The 26,875-nt window shown below is 40.2% G+C and overlaps 1 protein-coding gene across 2 annotated transcripts in view; it reads right to left on the reverse strand.

The window, feature by feature from the left end:
• plxna2 (plexin A2) overlaps nt 1–26,875 on the reverse strand; it is a 463,799-nt gene that overhangs the window by 242,041 nt on the left and 194,883 nt on the right. For both annotated transcript variants that reach the window (XM_060845449.1, XM_060845451.1), the window contains exon 4: nt 3,507–3,641. In XM_060845449.1, the coding sequence (XP_060701432.1) occupies nt 3,507–3,641 (135 nt within the window). The remainder of the gene's footprint in view (nt 1–3,506; nt 3,642–26,875) is intronic.

Genomic DNA, 26,875 nt, shown 5'->3' on the forward strand with positions numbered 1-26,875 from the left:
CTGAGGTGTAAGATGTAGAATAAATACTGAGCAATATGGCATTTATTCCATTGTGGGTAAATAGAATAACTTCAGAAGAATGATACCAGTTCGGCGGTCAGATACATTGTTTTGGCATCAAGTTTACTAAAGGGCAGACTTCCTAAGATGAAGTCAATTCTAGAAATTCAAGTCATTGACATTTTTCCAAAATGAGCAGATGTATACATTATTCTTGCTCAAACATAGCACAATAATAGCACAGGACAAGGCGACACGATGGCTTAATGGTTCACACTGCTGCCTCACAGCACCAGGGATACAGGTTCGATTCTAGCCTCGGACGACTGTCTGTGTGGAATTTCCACATTTGCCCCATGTCTGCGTGGGCTTCCTCCCACAATCCAAAGATGGGCAGGTCAGGCGAATTGGTCATACTAAATTACCCGTATTGTTCAGGGATATGTAGGTTAGATATGTAACTCAGGGGAAACGTAGAATAATGGGGTAGAGGAATGGATTTGGGCGGGATACTCTTCAGAGGGTCTGTGAGAATATGTTGGGCCAAATGGCCTGTTTCCCCACTATAGGGATGCTATGAAAAGGTGGTTAAAAATGTAAATGTAAAAAGTGCTAAGTCAGTATCAACCTACTTCAAGTGCTTTGTTACAACCCTGGTACTGTAGTTAGATGGAACAGTAAGAGCATTAAGCTTTTTGCGGTTGGAGTGATGCAAGGCAAGGGGAGGCTAGTTTGCAGGATATAAGCAGATCAGTCCATTTCATTGACATCAGTGATTATAAAGCTGACACATTACATGGGATCCCCATGCTCTCCATGTCATTTTATAGTATCAGTTTTCTTTTCTCCTGATAAGCTAGAGTTCAATGCTGGAGCCCCGAATTCAGAATACTATTAGAACCAAAAAGAACATAAGCTAATTAGGTGACAAATATATACAATTTCACCTAGTCTTGTACTAAAGCTTGCTCCAGTGGGTACATGAGACATTCACAGTTTTCCTCCCTACACTCATTTCTATCAAATTGCTGTTATTTCTATCAAATATGAACACAGGGCTGAGTGAAAACAGGCTGTGAAGACCTGAGGGAGGAACTCTTGACAAGACAGTTGCCTTCCTAGAAATATTAGCAACCACTGACAACCATTATGAGTACTAGGCTGCACTAAGTGCACTCCCTAGTGTAAAGAGACCAGTGTGAACACAATGAGGAGAAATGTTTTCAGCCAGCAATTGGCTGGAATTTCACCTGAGCTAGTGAAATGAACAAGTTGATGTTTTGTGCCTCAGTTCATGAAAAGAAGTGAGATGATGGCATTATTCACACTTCCTTTGGGCAGCTCGCTGAACTGAATAGTGGAGAAGGGATGTAATGCATATTAGCAATTACTGACACCATTTAAAGGCAGCTCACACTGCTTAGAGTCAGATTTTGACTGCAGATAATTCTGTTGGCAATTAAGCATAATTGGGCGATTCCTTAGATGCACATATTAGAGGTCTCCGTGTAGGCGGTCAATAGGAGGGAAGTTCTGTTTTTCCAGAGGACTACTTAGGTCCCAGGCATGTAGACTGGCACAACTGACTGAATATGACATGGCAAAACAATTACTGTAATGTTTTCACAATCCAAGCAAAAATTAAATAACCTAAGCAGAACTTTTGAGGTAAAACTCCTGTCGTGCTCTTGCTGAGTCATCACTAACAACACTTTCTCACAATACTGACACAGACTACACCTACTGCTGTCCTTATAATTGCTGTCCTCAGCTTCCTGAATCTTTGAAATCTTACATACAAATCCCATACTCTTAAACACTTTGTCACAAAGCTAGTCCCTTTTTTTCTAAAAGCTGTTCCTTTCCTTAAGGAACTGTGTCCTTGAGTTTTTTTCAGAGGGGTTATAAATGGGCAGTGTTCCAATCAGTCTGGTTAGTACAGAGATGAAAAGGATTTTGAGAGGCCTTTTGTTATTTGCAAACAGATGAGACTTCAGGCCAAAGTGGTCATGTTTTAAAAGTGACCTTTGTAATGAAAGGGGAGTGGTCAGCTCTCTCGTTGAGCAGTTTAGTCCAGAACTAATTGCAAGTTCATTAGTGAGCTGTGTGGAAACAAACTGTCTCTCACCTTCTACCCTTCTAACTTCAACCTGTAAGCATCTGTTCCTTTTGTTTCAGTGTTTTAAAAGACTGTTTACTGGGATTGTTATGTATATTCGGAACAGCATAATTAAGTCTAGTTTGGATAGACTAAGTTCTGTAGGTGTTTTTTATTCTGTTCGTTGTGTTTCATTGTGTAATTCTATGAATAAATTTTTGTCTGTTTTAAAACCTGGTAGTCAACCTTGCTGACTTACTCCAGGTAATTTTCACTGTACACTTACTGAAACAAATTGCAAAGTTATGGTCTGGGCTGCCTGTTTAACAATGTTTTAAGTGGTCTGACCTAGTCCATAACGATGTTCATGTTTAAAACATCTCATTAAGTTACTACTAATACGCCATTCTTAACTGCAGAAAAGTAGGTAAAGGTAAGGTGGAGATAAACGTAAAGTCGCCATAGTCCCAGAGAATCAGACAGTGTTGTTCTCTCATTGGAGAGATGTTGATACACAATACCTGGCAGCAAACATGAAGAAAGTGACAGTGAGTTTATAGTGAATGCCAATGGAGGTGGTGGTGCTCATGTCGGCATGGGTGTAGCCCAAGGTCCCAGGTTCAATTCCAGCCTCGGGTGACTGTGTGGAGTTTGCACATTCTCCCCGTGTCTATATGGCTTCCCTCCGGGTGCTCCGGTTTCCTCCCACAGTCCAAAAATGTGCAAGTCAGGTGAATTGGCCATGCTAAATTGCCTATAGCGTTAGGTGCATTAGTTGGAGGGAAATGGGTCTGGGTGGGTTACTCTTCGGTGGGCGGTGTGGACTTGTTGGGCCGAAGGGCCTGTTTCCACACTGTAGGGAATCTAATATTCCACAGGATTTCCTCCATATCTGTTTTACCTTCTGCTTTTCACTACAGTCTCTCACCTTTTACAAGTACCAAATTTAGGTGCATTTCAGTAGCCACTTATATTTGCACAGCCTTGCCACTGTGCAATTCATCCTCACTGATGTCCTGTTTTTGGAAGAATGATCTACTCTATTTAATTTATAGATCAGTAAGCCTTTTTCCACAGTCACAATGTGAGGGTGTTGGTGCTGGACTGGGGTGGACAAAGTCAGAAGTCAGACGATACCAGGCTATAGACCAACAGGTTTATTTGAAAGCACAAGCTATCAGAGCACTGCTCCTTCGTCAGGTGATTTCACATTGTTCTGCAGTATTTTATTAGTCTACTCTCAATAATTCCTTCATTAATGTCTCTAATGTTAGGTCTCTCATGAGACATACAGCAATTGCTGTTATTCTCTCTGACAAATGTGCAGAGATAGCAGTCACAAGGATCACAGTGAAATCATTTCCAAATAATCTATACATCAAGGAAGATCAGTACATCAATCACTTACTTGTCGCTCTGACATGACGTATAGGTACTGTTGATCTGTAGAGAAGCCCATGTCCCTCAGAATCATTCTTCTGTCCAGCATGACATTGATAGTCTCATAATGAGCTCCATCACTGGGTGGACCATCTACACGTATCTGTTCAAGAAAAAACAAGAAACTTCATCAGGATGCGCGCACACACCTTCATAACCAAAAAGATACTCTGAGATGGTTACAGTGTTTCTTATAACAATAAAAATCTGAAAAGACTTTTTAAAATATTTTTTTCAAAGTTACACATCTACTTATAGCTTCAAATGTCTAACTCTAACCCGATCAAATTTATAGCCCAATTTGGGGCATCTTCCTCTCTGCAAATGCTCTGATTACTTTCAGTTTGCATCCTTCACCACTCCTGAGGTTGGTAGCACTCTCTTTCTCCCTTACAGAAATCAAACATAACTAGGCCAAATTAACCAATAACTAGCTCAAGTCATCATTTCAGTTTTGATACTTGACATGGTTACTGAGGACTTAGTTCACCACATGAAGCACATCAAACAAGTGAGGTCAAGTCAACTTTCATGTGGTCACACAATCATAGATTCTTAGTCATTTTGCCTCTTTTCTAGCATAAAATTTTGAATTCAGTTGTTCAAAGATTAAACATAGGTCAAATGAAGAATTTCTCCACTCTATAAAGCTGAGAAAAACTTCCCATGACATATCTATACAGAAATCATTGGGGATCAATTCCCAGGTCATGAAGGGCTATGGAAGCAGGAAGGGGAATAGCACCGTCCCACAGGTCAAACAGACACAGTTCTCCTTCTGTGCTGTAACCATTCAATAAATCATCCCCTGGTCATTTCATTGAAATGATGACCTGGATCATCAACTTAAAGACAAAAACAAAGCTGGATTTCAACTCATTTTGTTCAAATTAACAAGAACAAAATAATTATCAATGTTTTGGAAATGATTCAAACATCACAAGTAATCAAATTTTAATAAGGAATCTTATGGTTTCTCTGACTTTAAATTTCAATGATCTAATCTAATATTGAGAAAAGATTAATAAAGTGAAGTGCAGCTAGAATTCAATATGCCCCTCCAGTGGGCATGGGCTGGCAGGTTGAGGGGGTGGGGGTTCTAACATGGTGTAGAATGACGAGTTGCTTGTCGCCTTCCTGCATCCTCTGATATGTCACCAACAATGGACGCGATGACGTGTAGCCTGATCCCCCACCTTAAATCAAATTAGACCTTTAAATGGCCTCTTCCCAGTGCCAGTAAAGACAGAGCTGTTAATGAGATCATTGCAGTCCCAGCAGTGGACACCACTCCCAGTGGTGATGTTGGATGAAGAGTTGCTAGTCATCTGCATACTTGGCAGCTCTTAGAAGTGGGATATCCTCCATCATGGGGGTGGAAGAGATGACTTCACGTAAACAAATAATTGCTTGAGTGAAAATAGAATTGTGGCTTCCCAAGAAGGGAAAGAGAGGTTCATCCTAAACCTTTCAGTTAGAGGGTGGCAATGACATTCTGACTAATTTGAGAGAGACAGACAGAGATGAATACAGGCAAGGTGCCAGTACAAATTGAGCAAGTGAAAGCACGAGTGCAAAAAAAGTATGAGAGAGAAAGGATCCCTACAAATACATATGCAAAAGTGAGACCTGAAGAGAGGGAGGGACAGCCAAGAAAGACAAGGGTGAAAAAGTAGTGGAAGGAAGAGGAGAGAGACTGCAGGGTAAGGGAGGAATCTGTGTGATGTGAAGAGGTAGGGGCTGGAACTGTGACAGAAAACAGAATCACCTTCTTACCACTAAGTTGACAATCAAGCTCCTAAATTCTTTATTTGCTTGGTTTTTAGTTTATGTCACATTCTTCCGAATTCACACAAGTGGAAACTGTTTAATAGTGGTCTGAATTCTATCAATGACCTAACATGGCCATTCTGTCAGACACTATTTCCTTTATTTTGATTATTATAAACAATACATTAAATCAGAATTGTTGTGATGCAGATTAAATAGCAATATATTAACTGGAGAAATATTAAACACATTAATTCCAGCAGTTCCACAAAAGCATTTAATCAATTTTGCAATTATTCGCAATTTTGATTAGCAGAATTTTATTCTCCTCACAACATATGTTACAGAGGATACAAAATGTAACCAGGGATCATTGTACATAAGAATCAAATCAAACATTATATGCGGAAAATGTTCTTCAACCATTGTTCAACAGAAAGCTAATTTGATGTGTCTTTAAATAAGAATTTACAGACAAAGAGATAGAATTGGCTGTAATGAATATAACAGACAACGTAAGTACCATATTTACCCGACTGTTTGATCTATAACCAGTCATTGAATTTACCGAATAGTTTCCATGAAGACAAGGTCTGTATACCCAAAATTGAGATTGAAGCTTTCATTATGTATTGCTCACTTCTTTCAATGTATTAGTTTTATTATTCCTAATGACAGGAGAGAATGGACATTTACTGAATGTATAAAAATAAAGATTGCATCCAGATAATATAGAGCACTGATTTTACACAGAATATCACAAACATGCAGAGAGACTATGAGGATGTGCTAGTAACGATTATGCCCTAGGCATATAGGGCTCATTACTGTAGAACTAATTCAATAACCTAAATAAACCATGTACAGCTTTTTGACAGGAAATACATTGAAGGTACCCTGATGTGAGTTAACATTTCTTTGCATGACATGCTCCATTCATTAAGTATTAATGATTGCCTCCATAAAATCAAAAGAATCAAAGTGTATTATTGTACAAGATTTCTTCCAAGAGGTATGATCAATGACAACTATGAATTTATATGTGTACTATGCTGTGGAATTGATCACAAGATCAATCAAGGCACTAGTTGGTCTTTCAACCATGTGCCTCATCTGCAATGGATCATGCGTAGTTCATTATAGCTAAATGTTTCTGTATTAATAAATACATTTCCCTCTAACTGTTTGCACAATAAAAAGTTTTACCAAGTTTATGATACTAAAACAATAGAGTATTGCAATATATTTGTAGTCAATTCAAGTTTGCAACATTTTCCAAGTAGTCACCTATCAAATTGTCATTATTGATAGATAAAATGATTATTTCTCCAAAATATTATGTTAAACTAAATACAGTTTTCTTGCATACTAATTATGCAATCTAAATCAGGTATTTCATCTTGTCAAGTAATTATTTCTTAGTCTCATATGAAGTTTAGTTGAACAAATGAATAATCACTGAGACTAAACATTTCTTCTCCTACTTTTCAATCAAACTAGCTGAAGAACTCAACTTTTCTTTTGTGATTATATTCTCAAAAGCATTCTAGCAATACGCATGAACATTACAATTGTGTTATGTAATAAGAAGCTTAAGGATATGGCAAATTAAGATTAAATGTTAATCCTCAGAAACTATTCACATGTAGACTTCCTATATTGTAACATTTCCTATCTCTTTTCTCAATACAACATTGAGTGAAGAATGAAATGTGAAGTGACTGTTTTATTTGTATTTTCCATTCACACACACCCAGGGTTGATTTATCCAAAAGCCTGACAGGAGAATCAACTAAACAGGAAGATAGTGTTACAGCCATTCATGGCAAATAGTAAATGGAGTTTTTGGTACAACAAAGTGGATCTTAAATTAAATTGGAAAATACCAGTACAAATGTATTAACCTACAAATACATGTCACACCTAAATGGTTAGGAGTGACAGGTGTAATTTTTAAAGGCTATTGTATATTTAAGGTTTTGAAAGCAATCAGGGCTGTTGTGCAAAAAAGAATCTTGCATAGGATGTCTACGTCACAGGAAAGGTTGGAATTTATTGTCTATTCCTGATTGTTCTTAAAACGATTGCCTTTCTAGGCATTTCAGGGAACAGTTAAGACAGTAAGCGCAGGGCTGTGGGTCTAGAATCACACATAGGCCACACCAGGTTAGGATGGCAGATTTCCTTCCCAGAAGACATTAATGAACCGGACTGCTATTGGGGTAAGTAATTTCATATGCTTGGGGGTCAAGAAAATAAAAATAATAAAGGCCATGGTTATCTATGATCACGGTAGCTCTGTGTTCAGTACCTATTAAACCTGGAGTCAGAAGATCAAGAGTTATTCCCATATCAGAATCCTGAACATTATTCTCACTGGCACTTCAATATAATATTGAGGAAGTGTTATGCTGCTTTGGCACTGTTTTACAGATGAATTGTTAAATCCAGGCCGTGCCTGACTGTTTAGAAGGATGCAAAGATCCTATGACAACATTTGAAGGAAAGCAGAGGAATTAGTCCAGTCTCCTCTGCAATATTTATCCATAAATCTACAGCACTCAAAGCAGATTATCTGGTAATTCATCTCAAAGTTGTTTGTAGGAGCATTTTGTGTGCATTAGAAGCACAGGAATAGGAATAGACCATTCATCCTGCTCCATTATTCATTTAGCTTGTGACTGACATTTTTCCTCAATGTCATTTTTCCACAAAGTCTCCATGTCTTTTCACATCATTGGTTTTCAGAAATCAATTGACATCTGGCTTGGACATGCTCAGTGAATGAGCTTCCACAGCCCTTTGGAATAGATTCTAAAAATTCATCACCTGAGTTTAGAAATTCCCCCTTATCTTAGTGTTAAATGACCCACCCCCTCAGAAGATATCCTTAATTAGACTACCAGGTTATCTACAACTATCCTGTCACACCTGAAAAAGATTTCAAGGTTTCAACAAAGTCACTTTTCATGCATAGAAATTCGAGAGAACACAGACCCAGTTTCCTCAATCTCTCCTAATGAAACAGCCTGCAATCTCTGGGATCAATCTAATGACTCTGCACTACACTCCATCTTCAGCAAGTAAATCCTTCCTTAGATAAGGAGACCAAAATTGTATATTATACTCCAGATGAGGTCTCACCAAGACAACAAGTCATCTTTACTCAAATGTCCTTGAGAAGGCGGCCAACATACTATGTGGTTTTCTAATTGCTGCTGAACCTATGTTAGCTTTTAGTGACTCATGGAGAAGGACAGACAATTGAACCATAGATTTTTGATTTTAATGTCATGTGTATTTTACAGTAAAATACAGAGAAAAGACAGGCCATTTTGGACTCTCATTTTGAGTAACTTCTCACCATTTATAAAAGAAAATAGGTTTTTTTCTATTAATAGTAAGGATATTATTAAATAGCAGAGGGTTCAGAAACAATTTACCAGGAAGTTGATGGGAATGGAGGATTTGAGTTAGAAGGCGAGATAGATTACATTAGATTAGAAGATTAGATTCCCTGCAGTGCTGAAACAGGCCGTTTGGCCCACCAAGTCCACACCGACCCTCTGAAGAGTAACCCACCCAGACCCATTTCCCTCTGACTAATGCATGTAGCATTACGGGCAATTTAGCATGGCCAATTCATCTGACCTGCACATCTTTGGACTGTGGGAGGAAACAGGAGCACCCGGAGGAAACCCACACAGACAGGCTGGCACTCTTTTTTTCACTGGAACTCAGGAGGTTGAAGGGATGACCTTATAGGTGGTTTATAAAATTATGTGGGGCATGCATAAGTGAAAAGCAATATTCTTTTTCCTTATGGTAAGGGAATTCAAAACTAGGTGGCATATTTTTAAAATGAGAGGAGAAAGATTAAAAAGGGACCCGAAGGACATCTTATTCACACAGAGGGTGGTTCATATGTGCAATGAAATGCCAGAAAAAGTTGTAGATTAGGCACAGTTGCAACATTTAAGACATATTTGGATAGGTATATGAATAGGAAAGGTGTATAGAGATATGCGAAAGCAGGACTAGTTTAGATTTGGAAACTTGGTCAGTCAGCATGGACGAATTGGACTGAAGGGTCTGTTTCCATGCTGCATGACTATGTCAGGTACAAGTCCATTAACAATGGCTAGCCAAGCTGCTTGGAGCCTCCTTGTATTCTCTCCATGTACATTTCTATCCTGTCTGGAGTTATCAGCAAATTTGGAAATATTACCTTTGGTCCCCCATTTACTGAAATAATGTACAGCTGTGGATCTAGCACTCACTCTTGCAGACCCCATGAGTAGCAACCATCCATCCTGAAATGATCCATTTATTCTTAACTTCTGCTGTCCACCTGCTCCCCAATTCTCAAGTTGTTTTCGTACATTGTCTCCACCCCCACTCCCCCCTACACCCCCATAACACACACAATTGCATACATCCTCTCCACCCCCACCCCCCTTCCCCCCACACAATTCCATACACTCTCTCCTCCCCCACTTCCTTGTGTCCCCCCAGCACAATACACAATTTCATACACTATTTTATTTACTAGCCTCCTTTGTCAGGCCATATCCAAAGCTGCCTGAAAATATGCCGTATTCACACATTCTTCTTTTTGTCTGGACCACAACCAAGATTTTCAAACATGTTCCCCCCTTTCTAAATTCAAATTGACTCCTCCCAATTTTCCCATCTGTTCTAAATATCCAGTACGCGCAACCTTTATGATAAATTCTAACATCTTTTTGACTACTGATATCAAATCACAAATCTGTAGCTCTTAATTCTCTCTATTCCTTCATTTGTAAATTGTGGGGTTCTGTTTACTACTCTGAAGTCAAAAGGAACGTTTCCAGAATCTATAGAAGTTTGATAGATAACTATTAATGCATTCACTACTACTTCCCACCCACTACCTCAACACACTGGGCTGAAGCCTGTTGGTCCAGTGCATTTATCAGCCTTCATTTCAGTTAACATTTCAAGTACTACCTCTAATTACACTAATTCCTTTTAGTTCCTCATTCTCACAAGTCCTTTGGTCACCTGGTATTTTTGGGAGATTTTATACATCTTGTTCCTTGAAGACAAACTATAAAATAAGACGGACTAATTCAGAAGTAATACACTGGCTTTACAAAATTTGGCACATTAAGGAGATAATGACAATACATATGTTGCTTTGAATTTTTTTGTGTCAGCATTTTTCTTTTGCTCAGAAGCCAGCAGTCTGATCGTTGTAAAATTAAGTGCAAATGTAGTTCCAAGAATTCCTAAGAGGTCACATTCAATTCTGCCTAGCAACTTATTCCAAGCTTTGCTCAGGATAGTTTAGTGTCACAGAAGAGGAAGTCAAATGTTACAAGCAGCTGGAGAGAGATAGGGAGGCAGAGGTACCTTCCATGTTAAGATTATCTCAGTTAGCTGTACAGGTGGGAAGGCAGTTGAACTGCACAGGTTCTCTGTGGGGGACTCAGTGAGGAATCAAGAGCTCTTAGAACTCAGCAGCCTTCTGATTCCTAGAACATATTCGAGTCACGACTCTGACTCAGTAGTAGTCCTGAGGAGCTGATAAATTGGGAAAGTCGCATCTAGTCCCAAGAGTTGCTCGGTTGATACCATTCACTTCTGTGTCAGGGAGAGCAAAGGGGAGCTCAGAAAAGGACCACAACCATTAATATTCCTTCATTCCTCCCCAAAGGACTCAACACACCTCCCAGCCTATCCTAAGCATTCCATCACTTACCTGTCAGCTTCTTACCCAACGGCCACCCTAACCACACACCTGCTTATATTTTTACTTTTTCTCAGGAAGCCATCTAAGTGTCTGGCTGTGCTGCTAGACATTTAAAATCACAGAACACTGGAGATGATGGCTGCAAAAGGAGGCATGGTATGTCTATTCTGCATTATGAGAAAATCCAGAGTCATTAGATGTCTAGAGCACTGAAAAAAGCCCTTCAGCCTGATAAGTTTGCACTGATCAAAAACAAGCACCTACCTATTCTAACACCTTTTTCTAGCACTTGTGTGCTTTTGTAACACAAATGCACATCTAAATACTTCTTAAATGTTATGAGGCAGAGAGTTCCAGATTTGCACTACACTCTAGGTGAAAGACATTTCCTCCTATTCCCTGTAAACCCCTTGTCCCTTAGCTTGAATCCATATCCGACTGATCGATCCCTCCATTAAAGGGATAAGTTCCTACCCGAACTATGTCTCTCAATTTTATACATCTCAATCATGCACCCTCTGGATCTTCCCTGCTCGAAGAAAACAATGCCAGTCAACGCAAAACTATTAGATTTCAGGTAAGCTCCACATTTCTGAAGGAGGAACAAGTGAGGACTGCAGATGCTAGAGATCAGGGTCAAGAGAATAGTGCTGGAAAAGCACAGCAGGTCAGGCAGCATCAGAGGAGCAGGAGTGTCGATATTTCAGGCATAAGGCAAATTCGTGACGAAGGGCTTATGCCCGAAATGTTGATTCGCCTGCTCCTCAGATGCTGCCTGACCTGCTGTGCTTTTCCAGCACCACACTCCCACATTTCTGAAGGGGCCAGGATCAGAAATGCCAGTTAGAAATTCAGAGCTCAGACTTAACGCAAAAGACAAGAGTGCAGTGGCAGAATATGATCCAGTTTCAAAGTCTAGGGAAGCACTGACCCATGAACAAAAAGAGGAATCAACCACAATGGGAGTATTCGTTCAGGCAGTCTAAAATAGAAGAGCTCAAGAGGGAGTTTCAGGGCCAACTCAGAAGTGAAAAACTGCAATCCCTTATGAAGTTTAATGAGATTTGATGACCCACTGTGTCATTAACATCTGAAGGAAACTGTTGAGAAATCTGCAGGATCTGTCTTGATTACATTTGTGATTTGATGTGCTCTGTGGGGTATTTGATCCTAGTCCATGACCCCTGTTTACCATATGTTAACTCTGGGTGTTAGAAACCAGTTGTGCAGATAATACAGATTGCCTCACTCTTCTAAAGTTCCATAGTAAAATCTTACTATTCGTTCAATATTATGGAATTATGTGGCTTTATTTTCTTTAAAGTGCTCTGGATCAAACAATGTGTTGACTTTAAAAATAAAAGTAATCAGCCCCTCGACAGACCCTGACATAAATTGGACAGTCTGGCCTGGGACCATGATGATGTAAAATTGATGTTGTTTTTACTTCTGATTGAACCTAAAATGTGTTCTGAGGTTTGTATGGAGATGTGCTGAAATTTAAAAATGTGTGAAATAAGATGATGTTTTCCAGTCTTCATCATAATATCATCAAAAGATATCCAGCACAGAAAAAGAACAGTTGCCCCGCTGTGCGCGCTGAGGAAGCTATTCAATTCATCCACTCCCCTGCTCTTTCCCCAACACATTGCAGACTTTTCCCCTTCAGGTATTAATCCAGCTTCCTTTTAAAAGTCACAGCTGAAACACCCTTTTCAGTTGGTATGCCAAACTATAAGATTTCACCATGTAAATGTTTTTGTCCTTATGTCATCACAGGTTTCTTTTTTTGCCAATTAATGCAACATTTGTGTTCTCAAGTTACCTACCCTTCTGCCACAGAAACACTTTCTCTTTATTCATTCTATCAAAGCCCGTCATGATCCTGAACATCTCAAACCAATCTCCCCTCAATCTTTCTGCTCTTCACTGTCTCCACATAACTGATGGGCTAAATTTCTGGTACCATTTTAGTTAATCTCCTCCACAGCCTTTACAAGGCTTTCACACTCTTTGTAAACCTATGGTGCAGAAAATTGGCTTCAGCACCCCAGCTGGTGCCAAACCACAGCGTTATAACAGCTTAGCATTGCTTTCTTGCATCTGGATTCTATGTATCTATTAAGCAAAGAATTCTGTGTGCCTTTTTAACACTGTTCTCAATTTACTCTACCACTTTCAAAGATTTGTGTATGTACACCGATAGGCCTCTCTCTCTGTCCCGAATCTTTATAACTACCATTCAGCTCCTTTCTCAAAATAAATCAGCTGCAAAACAAACTTGAAAGCTGTTAGAAAATACAGAAATGTACCCTTAAGATGCCTGATCTTTACCTGTAAACTATTATGATGCTATGCCAAACAGGTTTGGTTTAATGAAACACCTTGGAAAGAAGCATATCTCTTCCTTTATTTAGTGTTTCCCAAGAATATAAATATTAGAAGATAGGAGCCAGCTGATTATTTCTGGCACTGTTTAATCTAATATTCAAGGTAAGGATATATTCATGGATATTATTGATAACTGACCAACCTGCCTAATTCATTCAAGCAGCATGGAGAGGTAAACATATTCCTGGGGCTGTCATCCTTTTCCAGCTCAAAAAGCATGTTTCTCCAACAAGTAACATATTGCCAGATAGAAATGGGGAGGAAGGGAGGGAAGATCATGTCCCATGTCCACTTTAACTGGGTAAGTATCAGTCATGACCGATATTTTGCAAACACCTTGCCTCGGAGTTGTTATACAGGTTGTTCTCCTATAATGCGCGGTTATTAAACGTGATTTGGCTGGAACGTGATTAGCGGATTACGGATTTTTTTTTAAATTGTGAACTCCCATTTGTTGTTACGCAATTCCATCCCCTGCTTGAGCTGAACAGCAAAAACCCAGCCTCCGGATCCTCTGTGTGCAAAATGCAAATTTAGTGTGTTCAGCTAAAAGAGGAATGCAATCGGCTGTGTAAGCCTTAAAACTGGGAATTGTGGTCTACATTTACAAGGAACTTTATTTCAAACCAGGGGAGAATCTTGAGGACTAGACTTCTGCATCGGCATCACGTGATCAGTCAGCTCCTGCACTTTCTGCTGAAGGTTAGTGTTGTAGTCAGTAATTTTAGTGATGAAGTGTTAAATTTACTGTAATAAGTCATTAAAATTTATGCTTTAAAGATTTACTTAGACTGTGCTCTCATTTGTGTTCGGCTAACTATTATTTTTGCTTTGATTTTTACTGATAATTTTGGCGGTTCACCCCTACCCTATTTTTCCCACAGGCCCCATTATTTATAGTGATTTTCTATAACACAGTGTTGCACAGGAAAGCAACCAAAGTAGTACAGAAAAACTACCCGTATTTATCATTCTCAGACAGTGTTCTTTTTCTAAAAGCGCCTTCTCACATTTACTTGAAACATTAAACATAGCAAAATTATCTAACTAGGTGCAACAGTACTGTAGGTAGACCATGGTTTCAAGACACAGTTCTCTCTGCAAACGAGGGAAACATGTTGCTGTGGAGATAGCTCCAACTGCTCCAAAATTAGTCCATCCCAACTTTATACGCAAGTTGGAATCAATATTGAAACTTTTACTGAAGATAATACAGATATATTGTCAGCACTTTTTGTCTTGCACTCATCAGGTCAGATGCTAGAATACCAGGGGAACAATTATTTATACTGTGCGTCAAACAGGGGGCTATAATATTGCTAAAAATATAAAAAGATGCTTTCTCATTCGCCTCCAAAGAAAACGTGGTAATTAGCTCCTTCATTTTCTTTGGACGACAATTTAATTGAATTACGATAACTATGTGTCAAATATTTTTAAAGAGTATGTTGTGATTGAAAAGGATCAAAAGAGGAGAATGGAATCACTCTTCCTCATGTGGGGAAACAGGTTTGGGGGCAACATCTGAGATTTTCCCCCAGGCAAACAACAGAACTAGACTGGAATCAAATTGTTCCTCCAAAAGCATTTTTCTTTTTTTAAAAAAAAGACTGCAAAATGTTTTCCCAAGTTGTATTAAATTGGGAAGGCCTAAGAAATCCAGATGTTAACACTTTCATGGAGCAGGACAAAATCACTTATGGTAAACTAAAACCTTATGTTTAGAAGAAATAAAAGGAGTAGCTAGACGTTCCAAACTGCACTGGAATTCCAACAGGGCAAACAATTGAGGAAAGCGTGTTTCAGGTGAAGAGGCAGATAGAGAAAGAAAAGCAGCTTGCTTTTGACCAGTGGGTAGATGACTTAAAATTGAGGCCACCTATTAAATTTACACGAGGTAACTCTCCTCAGGTTGTTCAACAACACAATAACCTTTCCAACATAGATATACATAGAGGAGCAGAGTGTGTCAGGGCCCAAATAGGCAAAACTTTTCTGACAACTGAGAGTTAACACATTGATCCATAACATCAGGCAGAAGGAGTCTGGAAACTTTCACAGATGAGAGAGAGATAGGTGAGAGATAAATAGCTCGGAGATAACTACAGAAAAGTCAGAGATGCCCCAAGTGATCAATGTTAGTTTCCAAATGAAAAATAAATGGGAAACACTCCAGTGAGTGATGTCAGCCCATTGAAAGGAAAATTGCTGTTGCCAATATCCCATAGAAAGTTGGACTGCAAGACCTGTGTCTATAGCGCTCAAGGTGGTCAGTAACTGATCAGGGTCCAGGGTTTATATCCAAAAGAATGAAACTATTGACCATTTAAACAGCCAGAGAGAAGTTATTATTCAGAGACACTGGGTATTAACAAACCTCGCTAGTGGGGACAATGAAAATTTGCCCAAGGCCAAGAACACTGAGGTGTCATGATTAAACTTTACTTTGAAAGTAATATGTTACAGGCCTGGTAACAGTGATGGTAGTCCAATGCCAGGGAGAGATATTTCGTTGGGAAACAGCTTGGCTGGTACCAAAATATACTCATTAAACAGACAGGGGTAGCCCAGAAAGACCAGCAATCAAGGAGGGTTCAAAAGTTCCATGGGGCAGTCAAGGGATCCCTCAAGGGATGGAGTGGCTCAAGAAGGGTCACTTAAATTAAACCATCAAGAAGTGGCAAAGAAAGGGGCTCAAGAAGCCCTATGGGACCAGTGAACCACATAATGTGTGTGGCTCAATACGGACCACTGGAATGAAACAGGACTAAAAACAGGTTTAATGTATCAGAACGGGCCAAGACAAAACCTGAAAGAACTGAGAGAACTGGATTTAGGCTAAGAGACATAAAAGTCACAAAAATGAGCCAGCGAAGGTGGTTTTGTGAAGGTAAAATGCTGCCTTAATAATGGATGCAGTGATCACCTGACCCCAGATTGAGCTAAGCTTCATAAAACCATCCATACACAAGAATCCATCTCAACTGAAAATTAATATTTTTATCAAATTAGACTGAAATCAACCAACCAGACCTGTCTCTCCTGTTTGATTTACACCTTTGATAGGTTCAAATTTAGAACATTTAGAAACAAAACTCTCCTAAAATTATCCAGATTGAAAACATGGAACTCAAATATTGAATTAGACAAACTCTCTATTTCGTGCAGCTGGTTTCAGCAGAAGTGGAAGAGATGGTGGCTTTGTGACTGGACAAACTTCTCTCTCAGTCTCTCAAGATGGAAAGTGACTGGTGACCAAGCTAATTAGAAAGATAATCAGAACACAGAGCTCAAAGGCCAACACAAATATTTGATGCTGCCAAGGATTCAGGACATGAATTAATCAATTGCGGTCTAAGGTCAAAACTTTTACCCTTCAAGCACACTTGAAGGATTGTAAACTGTCTATTCCTGTAATCTACTCATGCATTGGACACTGTCCCCTTTCAGTTTTTGTATCTGTACGCTTGTATATTTAGCACTGAGACTCCATTATTTTTTTCAAAGTGAGGATAATAAAATTGCTTTCTCGTTCACATTGTAATTGGGTCCTTATGGTTGTAGTGACCTAGACGTATAGCCTGATGATTAAAAAAAACATAAATTTTTTTTGTGATCAATCAAGGAGGTTGAAAAGAAGGAAACTGATTCACCTGGTTTTAACACGTTCCTGAATCTCAGTATTGTAGATCACTAACTACCCAGCCTAAACCTCAAGCTACTCCAGTAACAGCATTTTACACTTAATCTTAACTGAAAAATTCTTTGTAATGATATTCAGTCATGAATTCTAAACACCAATTTCCTGACAAAAATGGCTCTGCAATATCAATTAGTTGCTTTCAGTGGCCTGGAGGCTCCAATATGAGTCTTCTAGCCCATAGTCTGGGCTCTGGCATTATTGTCGTGATGTACAAACACCAATAATTCAACAGGAACAATATAAAAGTCTCAAAACTGATCTCTCTGCAGAAACAATAAATTTGGTTTAAACTTGATTCCAAACAAAGAGGAAAGTTCTACTGCAAAAAAAAAACACATAGACCAAGGAGAATTGGTCTGGTCTTTGCAGATTATGGTAGATTTTTTTAAAAGATAGATCTGAGCAATCTAACATATATTACAGGCAGACTGAACTCATCTTTTACCTTCTTTAGCCAGCTTGCAATATTTGCAATAATGTTACTGGGTTTGTGTCATAGTCATCATGATCAATCTATATTAAAAAAAATTAAAATCGATCTGTCTGCCCCATTTCTTCATTAACTGAAGCCAAAAGGGATGCTCTAAACTCAAACATGAATCGTTATTATCTGTCATGTGCCTTACCAAATTGCTAACAAATGTTAGGAGAAAGTGAGGACTGCAGACGCTGGGGATCAGAGCTTAAAATGTGTTGCTTTTGCCCAAAACGTCGATTCTCCTTCTCCTTTGATGCTGCCTGACCTACTGCACTTTTCCAGCAACACATTTTTATGCTAACAGATGCTGCAGAAGTTTGTTTGCAGTTGGATCACAAAGTCAAAAACTGCCTCAAATGCATTTTAACCAACACAAAATTCCATTTCTTTCTTTTCATAAACAAAATTCATTCTCAACCTTACAATTTTCAATCTTCTGAATATTAACACATTGTTTTCACTGGAACTTGAATCAAGTGTGTCAACATGCACAGATGATACATCAGGGCAACCTCCACTTGGGATCTTAATAAGTTTATGCGTGTAGGGGGCACGTCTATTCATTTTTCCGCATGCCAATTTGAGGTGGGTCCAGCCATTCAGCAGTCAAAAAGTGTCGTGCTGGAAAAGCACAGCCGGTCAGATAGCATTCAAGGAGCAGGGCAATCGACATTTCAAGCATAAGCTTTTCAGCAGGAATGAGGGGGTGGCCCAAGGGGGCTGAGAGATGAGAGGGAGTGGGTGGGGCTGGGGGGGGAAAGGTAGCTGGGAATCCAATAGGTAGATGGAGGTGGGGGCCATGGTGATAGGTCAGAAAGGTGGGTGAAGTGGATAGGTGGGACAGTTCAAGAGGGCAGTGCCAAGTTGGAAGGTTGGCTCTGGGATAAGGTGGGGAGGGGGGGGGGGGGGGGGGGGGGGTGGGAAAGAGAGAGAGAGGAATTTAAGAAAGTGGTGAAATCTACATTGTTCCCATGTGGTTGGAAGATCCCAAGGCCAGAGATGAAGGCATTTTTCCTCCAGATGTTGGGTGGCCAGAGTTTGGCGATGGACTAGGCCCATGTCCTTGGTGGAGTGGGAGGGAAGTGTTCAGCCACAGGGAGGTGAGGTTGCTTAATGTGTGTGTCCCAGGGATGTTCTCAGAGATGTTCCACAGGTTGGCGTCCGGTTTCTCCAATGTACAGGAGAACACACTGATGTAAAATGTACATGTTATCTTCTGTGTCCGTTGGTCTTGTTGTGGTCTCCTCTCCATTGAGGAGAGGAGACGCCAACTTGTGGAACATTTCAGGGAAAATCTCTGGGATACACACATTAAACAACCTCACCGCCCTTTGGCTGAACACTTCAATTTTCCTTCCAACTCCGCCAAGGACATACAAGTCCTGGACCTCCTCCATCACCAAACTCGCCACCAATGCCTGGAGGAAGAATGCCTCATCTTCCACCTTGGAACCTTTCAAATGGAGGGATCAATGTAGATTTCACCAGTTTCTTTATTTCCTCTCCCCCAGTCTTATCCCAGGGCCAACCTTCCAACTTGGCACCGCCCTCTTGAACTGTCCTACCTATCAATCTTCCTTCCCATCTATCCACTCCACCCTACTCTCAGATCTATCACCATCACTCCTCACCATCTACCTTTTGCATTCCCAGCTACCTTCCACCCAGCTCCTCCACTGTCCCATTTTATCTCTCAGCCCCCTTGCGCCACCCCCTCATTCCTGATGAAGAGCTTATGCTCAAAACATCAACTCTCCTGCTCCTCGGATGCTGCCTGACTGGCTGTGCTTTTCCAGCACCACGCTTTTCGACTCTGATCTCCAGCATCTGCAGTCCTCACTTTCTCCCAGCCATTCAACAGCCAATTATCAATGCTATTATGCTAGAAATTTGAGTGAATAAAGGACAATTTCAGTGGAACATCAACGGGATACCAGTTCTGTCTTAAGACCATAAGAAATAGGAACAGGAATAAGCTATTGAGCCTACTCCACCATTCGACAGGATCATGGCTGATCCAACATTGCTCAACTACCTTCTGCCCTTTGTACCTCAGGCTTGACTTACACAAGGACAAAGCACTGCCACTGCCCAAACGCCACTCCCCTACCCACTATTTGTGGGGAGGAATTCTAAAGACTCAACTCTTTGAAATTCTTCCTTGTCGGAGTCTTAAATTAGTCTTTAATTCAGAGACTGTGCCCTCTGCTCTGAGACTATCCCATGAACAGATACATGTCTCAGCCTTTACCCTGTCAAGCCCCTCAAGAATCCTACACGTTCCAATGAGATCACCGTTCATTCTTTTAAATTCTATTGTGTACAGTTCTACCCTTTTCCAACTCTTGCTTAAGAAAGGACAATACTTCCATACCAAGCATCCTAGTGAAGCTTCTCCTAACTTCCTCCAATGAAATATAGCTTTCCTTAAACAAATGGGTGAAAACTGCTCACACTACTCCAGATGTGGTCTCACCAGCACCTTGGACAGTTGCAGCAAGACTTCCCTACTCTTATAATCCAAACCCCATGAAATAAGGACCAACATTTCATTATGTTAATAGCCTGTGTCCTAACTTCATACTTCATGTACAGATACCCCAAGTCATTTTGTGCTTCAGCTTTCTCTATTTTTTCTCCATTTATAAAATATTCTGTTCTTTTCTTCTGTCTTCTGAAATCATTTTCCCACATTATGCTCCATTTGCCAACTTTTTGCCCACTTGTAAATTGTAAAATTTAAAAACCCTGTTCTGTAGTTGTCAGCCTTAATGTAATGGCTGAACCTAACAATGTAAACAAAGTCCTCATAACCTGTCAGGGTTCAAACCTTCGCATTCCATATCTGGGAGAAGTGAGATGATGGGACAGTTACACTGCAAATGTTGTTACTTTTGCTTGTAAAGTCAAAAAGTGAGCTGCAGATATTGAATGATATCACTCAAGGCTGGCCATGACACAGAGTATTAATAAGGTTGATGCTCTCCAATCATTGTGGACCCCATCTATTAGCAAAATCTAGACAATGTTGAACATCAAAATACAGCATGCCAAACCATAATGCTAACAGAATAATACCTTGATTTCTTTTCTGACCAAGTCAGTAACGAAAACAGGTGTTTCATGCTTTCAAAGCAATTCAGAGAAAGACCAGTGAACACTATAGTCTAATGCCTCAGCTTTGAGGAAAGTCTGGTGGAATATTCGATTATTAAAGGAGGGCACTGAAGAACCCTATGGGAAATCTCACAATGCTATTTAGGACAGCAACTTCAACAGAACCAGTGAACTTTAAGCATTACATCAACATTAGGAAAGTTTGAAGTTGATAGGAGACAAATTTGGAGTCAATGTCAGAAAGAAATGTTCACAAATTGAGAAGCATCTGAGTAAGAAAGTGAGGACCCGGAGAAACTACTCAACAGTTAAAAATCCAAGTGTTCTTTGTAGTTTCCTTCCAATTATGTTAGCGTGATTGATGTACAAAATTTGTCTTTACGGAAAAATATATCTGCAACACAACAGACTTTAGAAATCACAAGGGAAAGAGAGAAACAAAATTAGTGTAAACTGCGACTGCAGAGAACAGAACTCCTTCACTCCATTAGGATCTATTTATCCTCAGCACATAGACAGTAGGCTTCACAAAATGTCACATTTGGTTCTTTGAGCAGTATTTTTTGTTGTGCCATCCAATCCGCAGAGACTTTGCCATCAGCTTATTTCACCTGTGACATACAACAGCCTTTGGTGACAACTGCTTCCACCTGGGCTGGTTATGAACTCCAGTCTCCAGAGGAAACAGCCCTTTTTCTCATCTACTCCCACTCTCGTCATTAAATCAGCTATTAGAAGCTTATCACCATGGCAACAATCTTTGAAGTACATCTATTAAACGCCTGGCTTTAATCTAATTAATCCTCCAAGGTCCATGGTGGCATTTTGGCACAAAGTCGATGGATATGACAGACATTCTGTATTCCAGTGAGTCCACACAGAGCTATTAACAGACATGTTCACAGTATATTTCTTCTATATTCATCCTAATAAATACATCTGTGGGACTACCAATGAAATTGCACTGTATACAACCAAAATCATCACAGTTAGAAAACCAGTGCACATTGTCATCACACTTAAAGGCACAGTAGTGCATTTAGTTTTTTAAAATTAAAACCACTTTAGGAAATCATGGCATATATTTAGTGTACAGTCATGAGAGATGGACTGTATTCTGACCTCTCAGGGAATCAACGCAGATGTAGAGTGGAGAAGTGGAGCTATAGCAGATCAGCCATGATCCCATTAAAAGGTACAACATGTTGAGGTGCCACATTTACTACTACGTCTCCTACTAATACTCAAACTGAGGAATAACTGCACCCAGTATGGCCATAGCAGATCCTAAAGTCTGGTTGAAGATTTGTAGCTCGGGTGTCCGTTGTTGTGGTTCTGTTCGCCGAGCTGGAAGTTTTTGCTGCAAACATTTCGTTCCCTGGCTAGGGAACATCATCAGTGCTATTGGAGCCTCCTGTGAAGCGCTGCTTTGATGTTTCTTCCGGTATTTATAGTGGTTTGTTCTTGCCGCTTCCGGGTGTCAGTTTCAGCTGTAGTAGTTTGTATGTGGGGTCCAGGTCGATGTGTCTGTTGATGGATGTTCTTGCCGTTTCCGGGTGTCAGTTTCAGCTGAAACTGACACCCGGAAACGGCAAGAACATCCATCAACAGACACATCGACCTGGACCCCACATACAAACTACTACAGCTGAAACTGACACCCGGAAACGGCAAGAACATCCATCAACAGACACATCGACCTGGACCCCACATACAAACTACTACAGCTGAAACTGACACCCGGAAACGGCAAGAACATCCATCAACAGACACATCGACCTGGACCCCACATACAAACTACTACAGCTGAAACTGACACCCGGAAGCGGCAAGAACAAACCACTATAAATACCGGAAGAAACATCAAAGCAGCGCTTCACAGGAGGCTCCAATAGCACTGATGATGTTCCCTAGCCAGGGAACGAAACGTTTGCAGCAAAAACTTCCAGCTTGGCGAACAGAACCACAATAGCAGATCCTGCCATATATTTTTGATTAGGACAGCTGAGACTGGTGTCATCCAACTGAATGTGCAAATCTTAGCACTCTGATATGTGTAACTTCAATGAGAATCTGAAGGGGGAGTGGGTACAAGTGCATTGGAATTCAGCTGAAAAGGAACTCATCAGGTAACTGTTGCTGCATTTGTAGTGAGACTATAAGGAGCAGAAGATTGACCCAGTGGACTCCACAAAAGGCACCCAGTGGGGTTGGAATTCTAGCCAGAAACGAGTGGCTGGACGCCAAGGATCACTTCATATCATCAGTAGCAACAACAAACCACCATTTGGCTCATCACATCTGTTCTGTGATAGAGTCATACACTCAGTCATCCAGCATGGAAACAGACCCTTCAGGCCAACTCATCTGTGCCAACCAGATAACCTAAATTAATCTGTTCCCATTTGCCAGCATTTGGCCCATACCCCTCTAAGAGTAAAAAGTGAGGTCTACAGATGCTGGAGATCAGAGCTGAAAATGTGTTGCTGGTTAAAGCACAGCAGGTTAGGCAGCATCCAAGGAATAGGAAATTCAACGTTTCAGGCCAGATTCCTGATGAAGGGCTCTGGCCCGAAACGTCGAATTTCCTGTTCCTTGGATGCTGCCTAACCTGCTGTGCTTTAACCAGCAACACATTTTCAGCCATACCCCTCTAAACCCTTTCTATTCCTATACCCATGCAGATGCCTTTTAAGTATTGTAATTGTACCAGGCTTCACCACCATCTCTGGCAGCTCATTCCATACACACCATACTCTGCAGGAAAAGGTTGCCCCTTAGGTCCATTTTAAATCTTTCTGCTCTAACTTTAAACCTATACCCTCTAGTTTTGGACTCCCCTACTCTGGGGAAAAGATCTTGTTTATTCATCCTTCCCATGCCGTCATGATTCTATAAGGTCACCCCACATCCTCTGATGCTTCAGCAAAAATAGCCCCAGCTGATTCAGCCTCTCCCTATAGCTAAAACCGTCCAAGCCTGGCAACATCCTTGAAATCTTCTCTGAGCACTTTCAAGTTCAAAACAACCTTCCTACAGCAGGGAGGCCAAAATTGACACATGCAGCATTCCAAAAGCTGCCTAACCAATGTCCTGAACAGTCGCAATATGACCTCCCAACTCTTGTACTCAATGCACTAACCAATAAAGGCAAGCATACCAAATGCCTTCTTCACTATCTTACCGACCTGAGACTTCACTTTCAAGGAACAATGGACCTGCACTCAAGGTCTCTTGGTTCAGCAACACTCCTCAGGACCTTACCATTAGGTGTATAAGCCCTGCCCTGATTTGCCTTTCCAAAATGCAGCACCTCACAGTTATCTAAACTAAACACCATCTGCCACTCATCAGCCCACTGGAACCTTGATCAGACGGGCGATTGGATTGAGATAACCTTCTCTGCTGTCCATTACAGCTCGAATTTGGAGTCATCTGCAAACTTAATAGCCATACCTCCTCTGTCATTCAATAGTATGAGTGATTCTACTCCTTTATTTGATCTACAAGGGAGTTGAAGGTTAAACTGTCTAATTCAGCCTTGAATATTTTCAATGACCCAAACTCCACTGCTCTTGGGAGAAGAGAATTCCAAAGATTAACAAATCTCAGAAGAAATTCCCCATAATCATCCCCCTAATGGGAGACTCATTGTTTTTAAACTCTGCCATCAGTTCTAGATTCACCTATGAGGGCTAACATATTGATGCAAAGAGGATGTTAACACTCCTCAATTTCAATTCAATCAACTCTCATTCTTGTGATCCCAATGTATGTAGACCTAACCTGCTAAGCCTTTCTATGGAAGGCTTCATCCCAGAATCAGCTAAGGGAACCTTCTCTTAACTGTTTTCAACATGGGGCTATTCTTCCTTAAGTGAGGAAACAAAAAACATACACAGTATTCTAGGTGCGGCCTCATCACTGCCCTGTACAGTGTAGCAAGACTTCTTACTTTGATACTCTATGACCTTTGCAACAAAGGCCAACATTCCATTTACCTTCCTAACTATTTGCAGTATCTGCACTCTAACTCTCGGTGATTCATACACACGGCTGCTCAGACCATTCTGCACTGAACCACTCTGTGGCCTCTCTCCATTTCAATATTCCTTTCTATTCTTTCTGCCAGAGAGATAATCTTCTTATTTCCCCATATTACACTCCATCTGCTAATTCTTTACTCACTCATAACATGGGGTCCCAAATATCATAACATGTGACTCACATAACACACAAATTGCTTTCTTGCCCACCTTTGTATCATCTGCTAAGTCAGCTCCATTTTGGCATACCTTTCAAACTAACTTCTAGATCTCAAATTGTTGAGACCCTAGCACTGACCCCTATACAGACATTGGAGTTTGCTAACCTGTTAATATCCCATTTATTCTTGCACTCTGTTTCTTGTTACTTAACCAATCTCTATCCATGCTAATAGAAAACCAACACCAATGGCCCTCATCTTATGTAGTAACCTTTCATGTGGCATCTTAACCATTGGCTTTTGGAAATTAAAATACATAGAACTGTTTAGCTCTCCTTCAGCTAAACTGCTTGCTCCATCCACAAAGTGCTCTAATAAATTTGTCAAACACAATTTCCCTGTCTCAAAACCATGTTTACTCTGCATGATTGCATTATGATTTTCTATATACTTTACTACTGTTGCCTCAGTAATGGATTCTTGCACTTTCCAATGTTAGGATAATCGGTCCATAGAGATTCTAGCTTTTTATTTCTCTGCTTTTTGTATTACATTTGTGTTTTCTAATCAACTGGGACCTTTCCAAAATTTATATATGTTTGGGAGATTACATTTAATAGACCTGCAAACATCTTATTTAAGATTCTAAGATGGAAGCCATTGGTTAAGGAGGATTAGTCCTTTACCTTTCCACAATCTGCTTCTTTGAGTGATCTTGATTGTTTAATGATTTCCTGCTCTTTAATCTTCGATTTTCTACTATTGTGGATGATTTTCATGAGGCCAGATAAAAAAAAAACATTCAAAGTCTCAATTTCTTTGTTTTCCACTATTAATTCCCCTGATCTCACTCTCTAAGGAATGAATGTTCACTTTTCCGTTAAATATATTTAGAAGCTATTATCAGATTTTTATACATCTTGCTAGTTTCTGCTCAGTTTGTAGTCATTATTTGCTGATCTCTAAAATGTTCCCAATCTTCTGGTCGACCATGAACTTCTGCAATATGTCAGAGTCATGAGACACAGAACACAGACCTATCTATACTAATCCCATTTACCAGCACTTGGCCCTTAGCCTTGAATATTATGACATTTCAAGTGCTCAACCATATGTTTGTTAAAAGATTGCGAGATTTCCCACCTTTATGGTCCTCCCAGGCAGTGCATTCTAGATTCCTACAATCTTCTGAGTGTAAAGAAAATTCCTCTAATCCCCTCTAAACCACCTACCCTTCACCTTGAAATTATGTTCCCATGTTAATGATCCTATAGCTAAGGAAAACTGTTGTTTCCTATCTACCCTTCCCATGTCCCTCAATCTTGCACAACTAAATCAGGTCCCCGCTCTGCCTTCTCAGCTCTGAAGAAAGTAATCCTAGCATATTCACCCTCTCTCCCGAGCTAAAATGCTGCCTCACCAGCAACATCCTGGTAAATCTACTCTGCACTCCCTCCAGTGCAATCTCATCCTTCCTCCAGTATGATAAAACAGAACTGCTGCACTACTTCAGTTGTGGTCAAATTAATGTTTTGTACAGATCCAACAAAATCTCCCTGGTTTTATAATCTATGTCATGCCTAATAAAGACAAGTGTCTGATATGCCTTCTTAACCACCTTATTAATCTGTGCCATCACCTTCATGGCTCTGTGGACAAGCATCACAAAATTGTTTTGTTTCTCTGAGCTTCCTAGTGTCCTTCCATTTGAATCCTTCTTTATCTTGTTACATCTTCCATAGTACATCACCTCACACTTTTCAGGGCTAAGTACCATCTGTGTCTCATCTTCCCATCTGACCAACCTAGCTATATATACCGATCACCTAAGATCTCCCTTTGCACTATCAAACACCTAGCTAATCTTCATGTTAGCCATAAACTTACTTATCACTCCTCCCTCATTCTCACCTATATCATTTATATGTATCATA

The sequence above is a fragment of the Hemiscyllium ocellatum genome, chromosome 26, assembly GCF_020745735.1.
Source record: "Hemiscyllium ocellatum isolate sHemOce1 chromosome 26, sHemOce1.pat.X.cur, whole genome shotgun sequence".
Lineage (NCBI taxonomy): Eukaryota > Metazoa > Chordata > Chondrichthyes > Orectolobiformes > Hemiscylliidae > Hemiscyllium > Hemiscyllium ocellatum.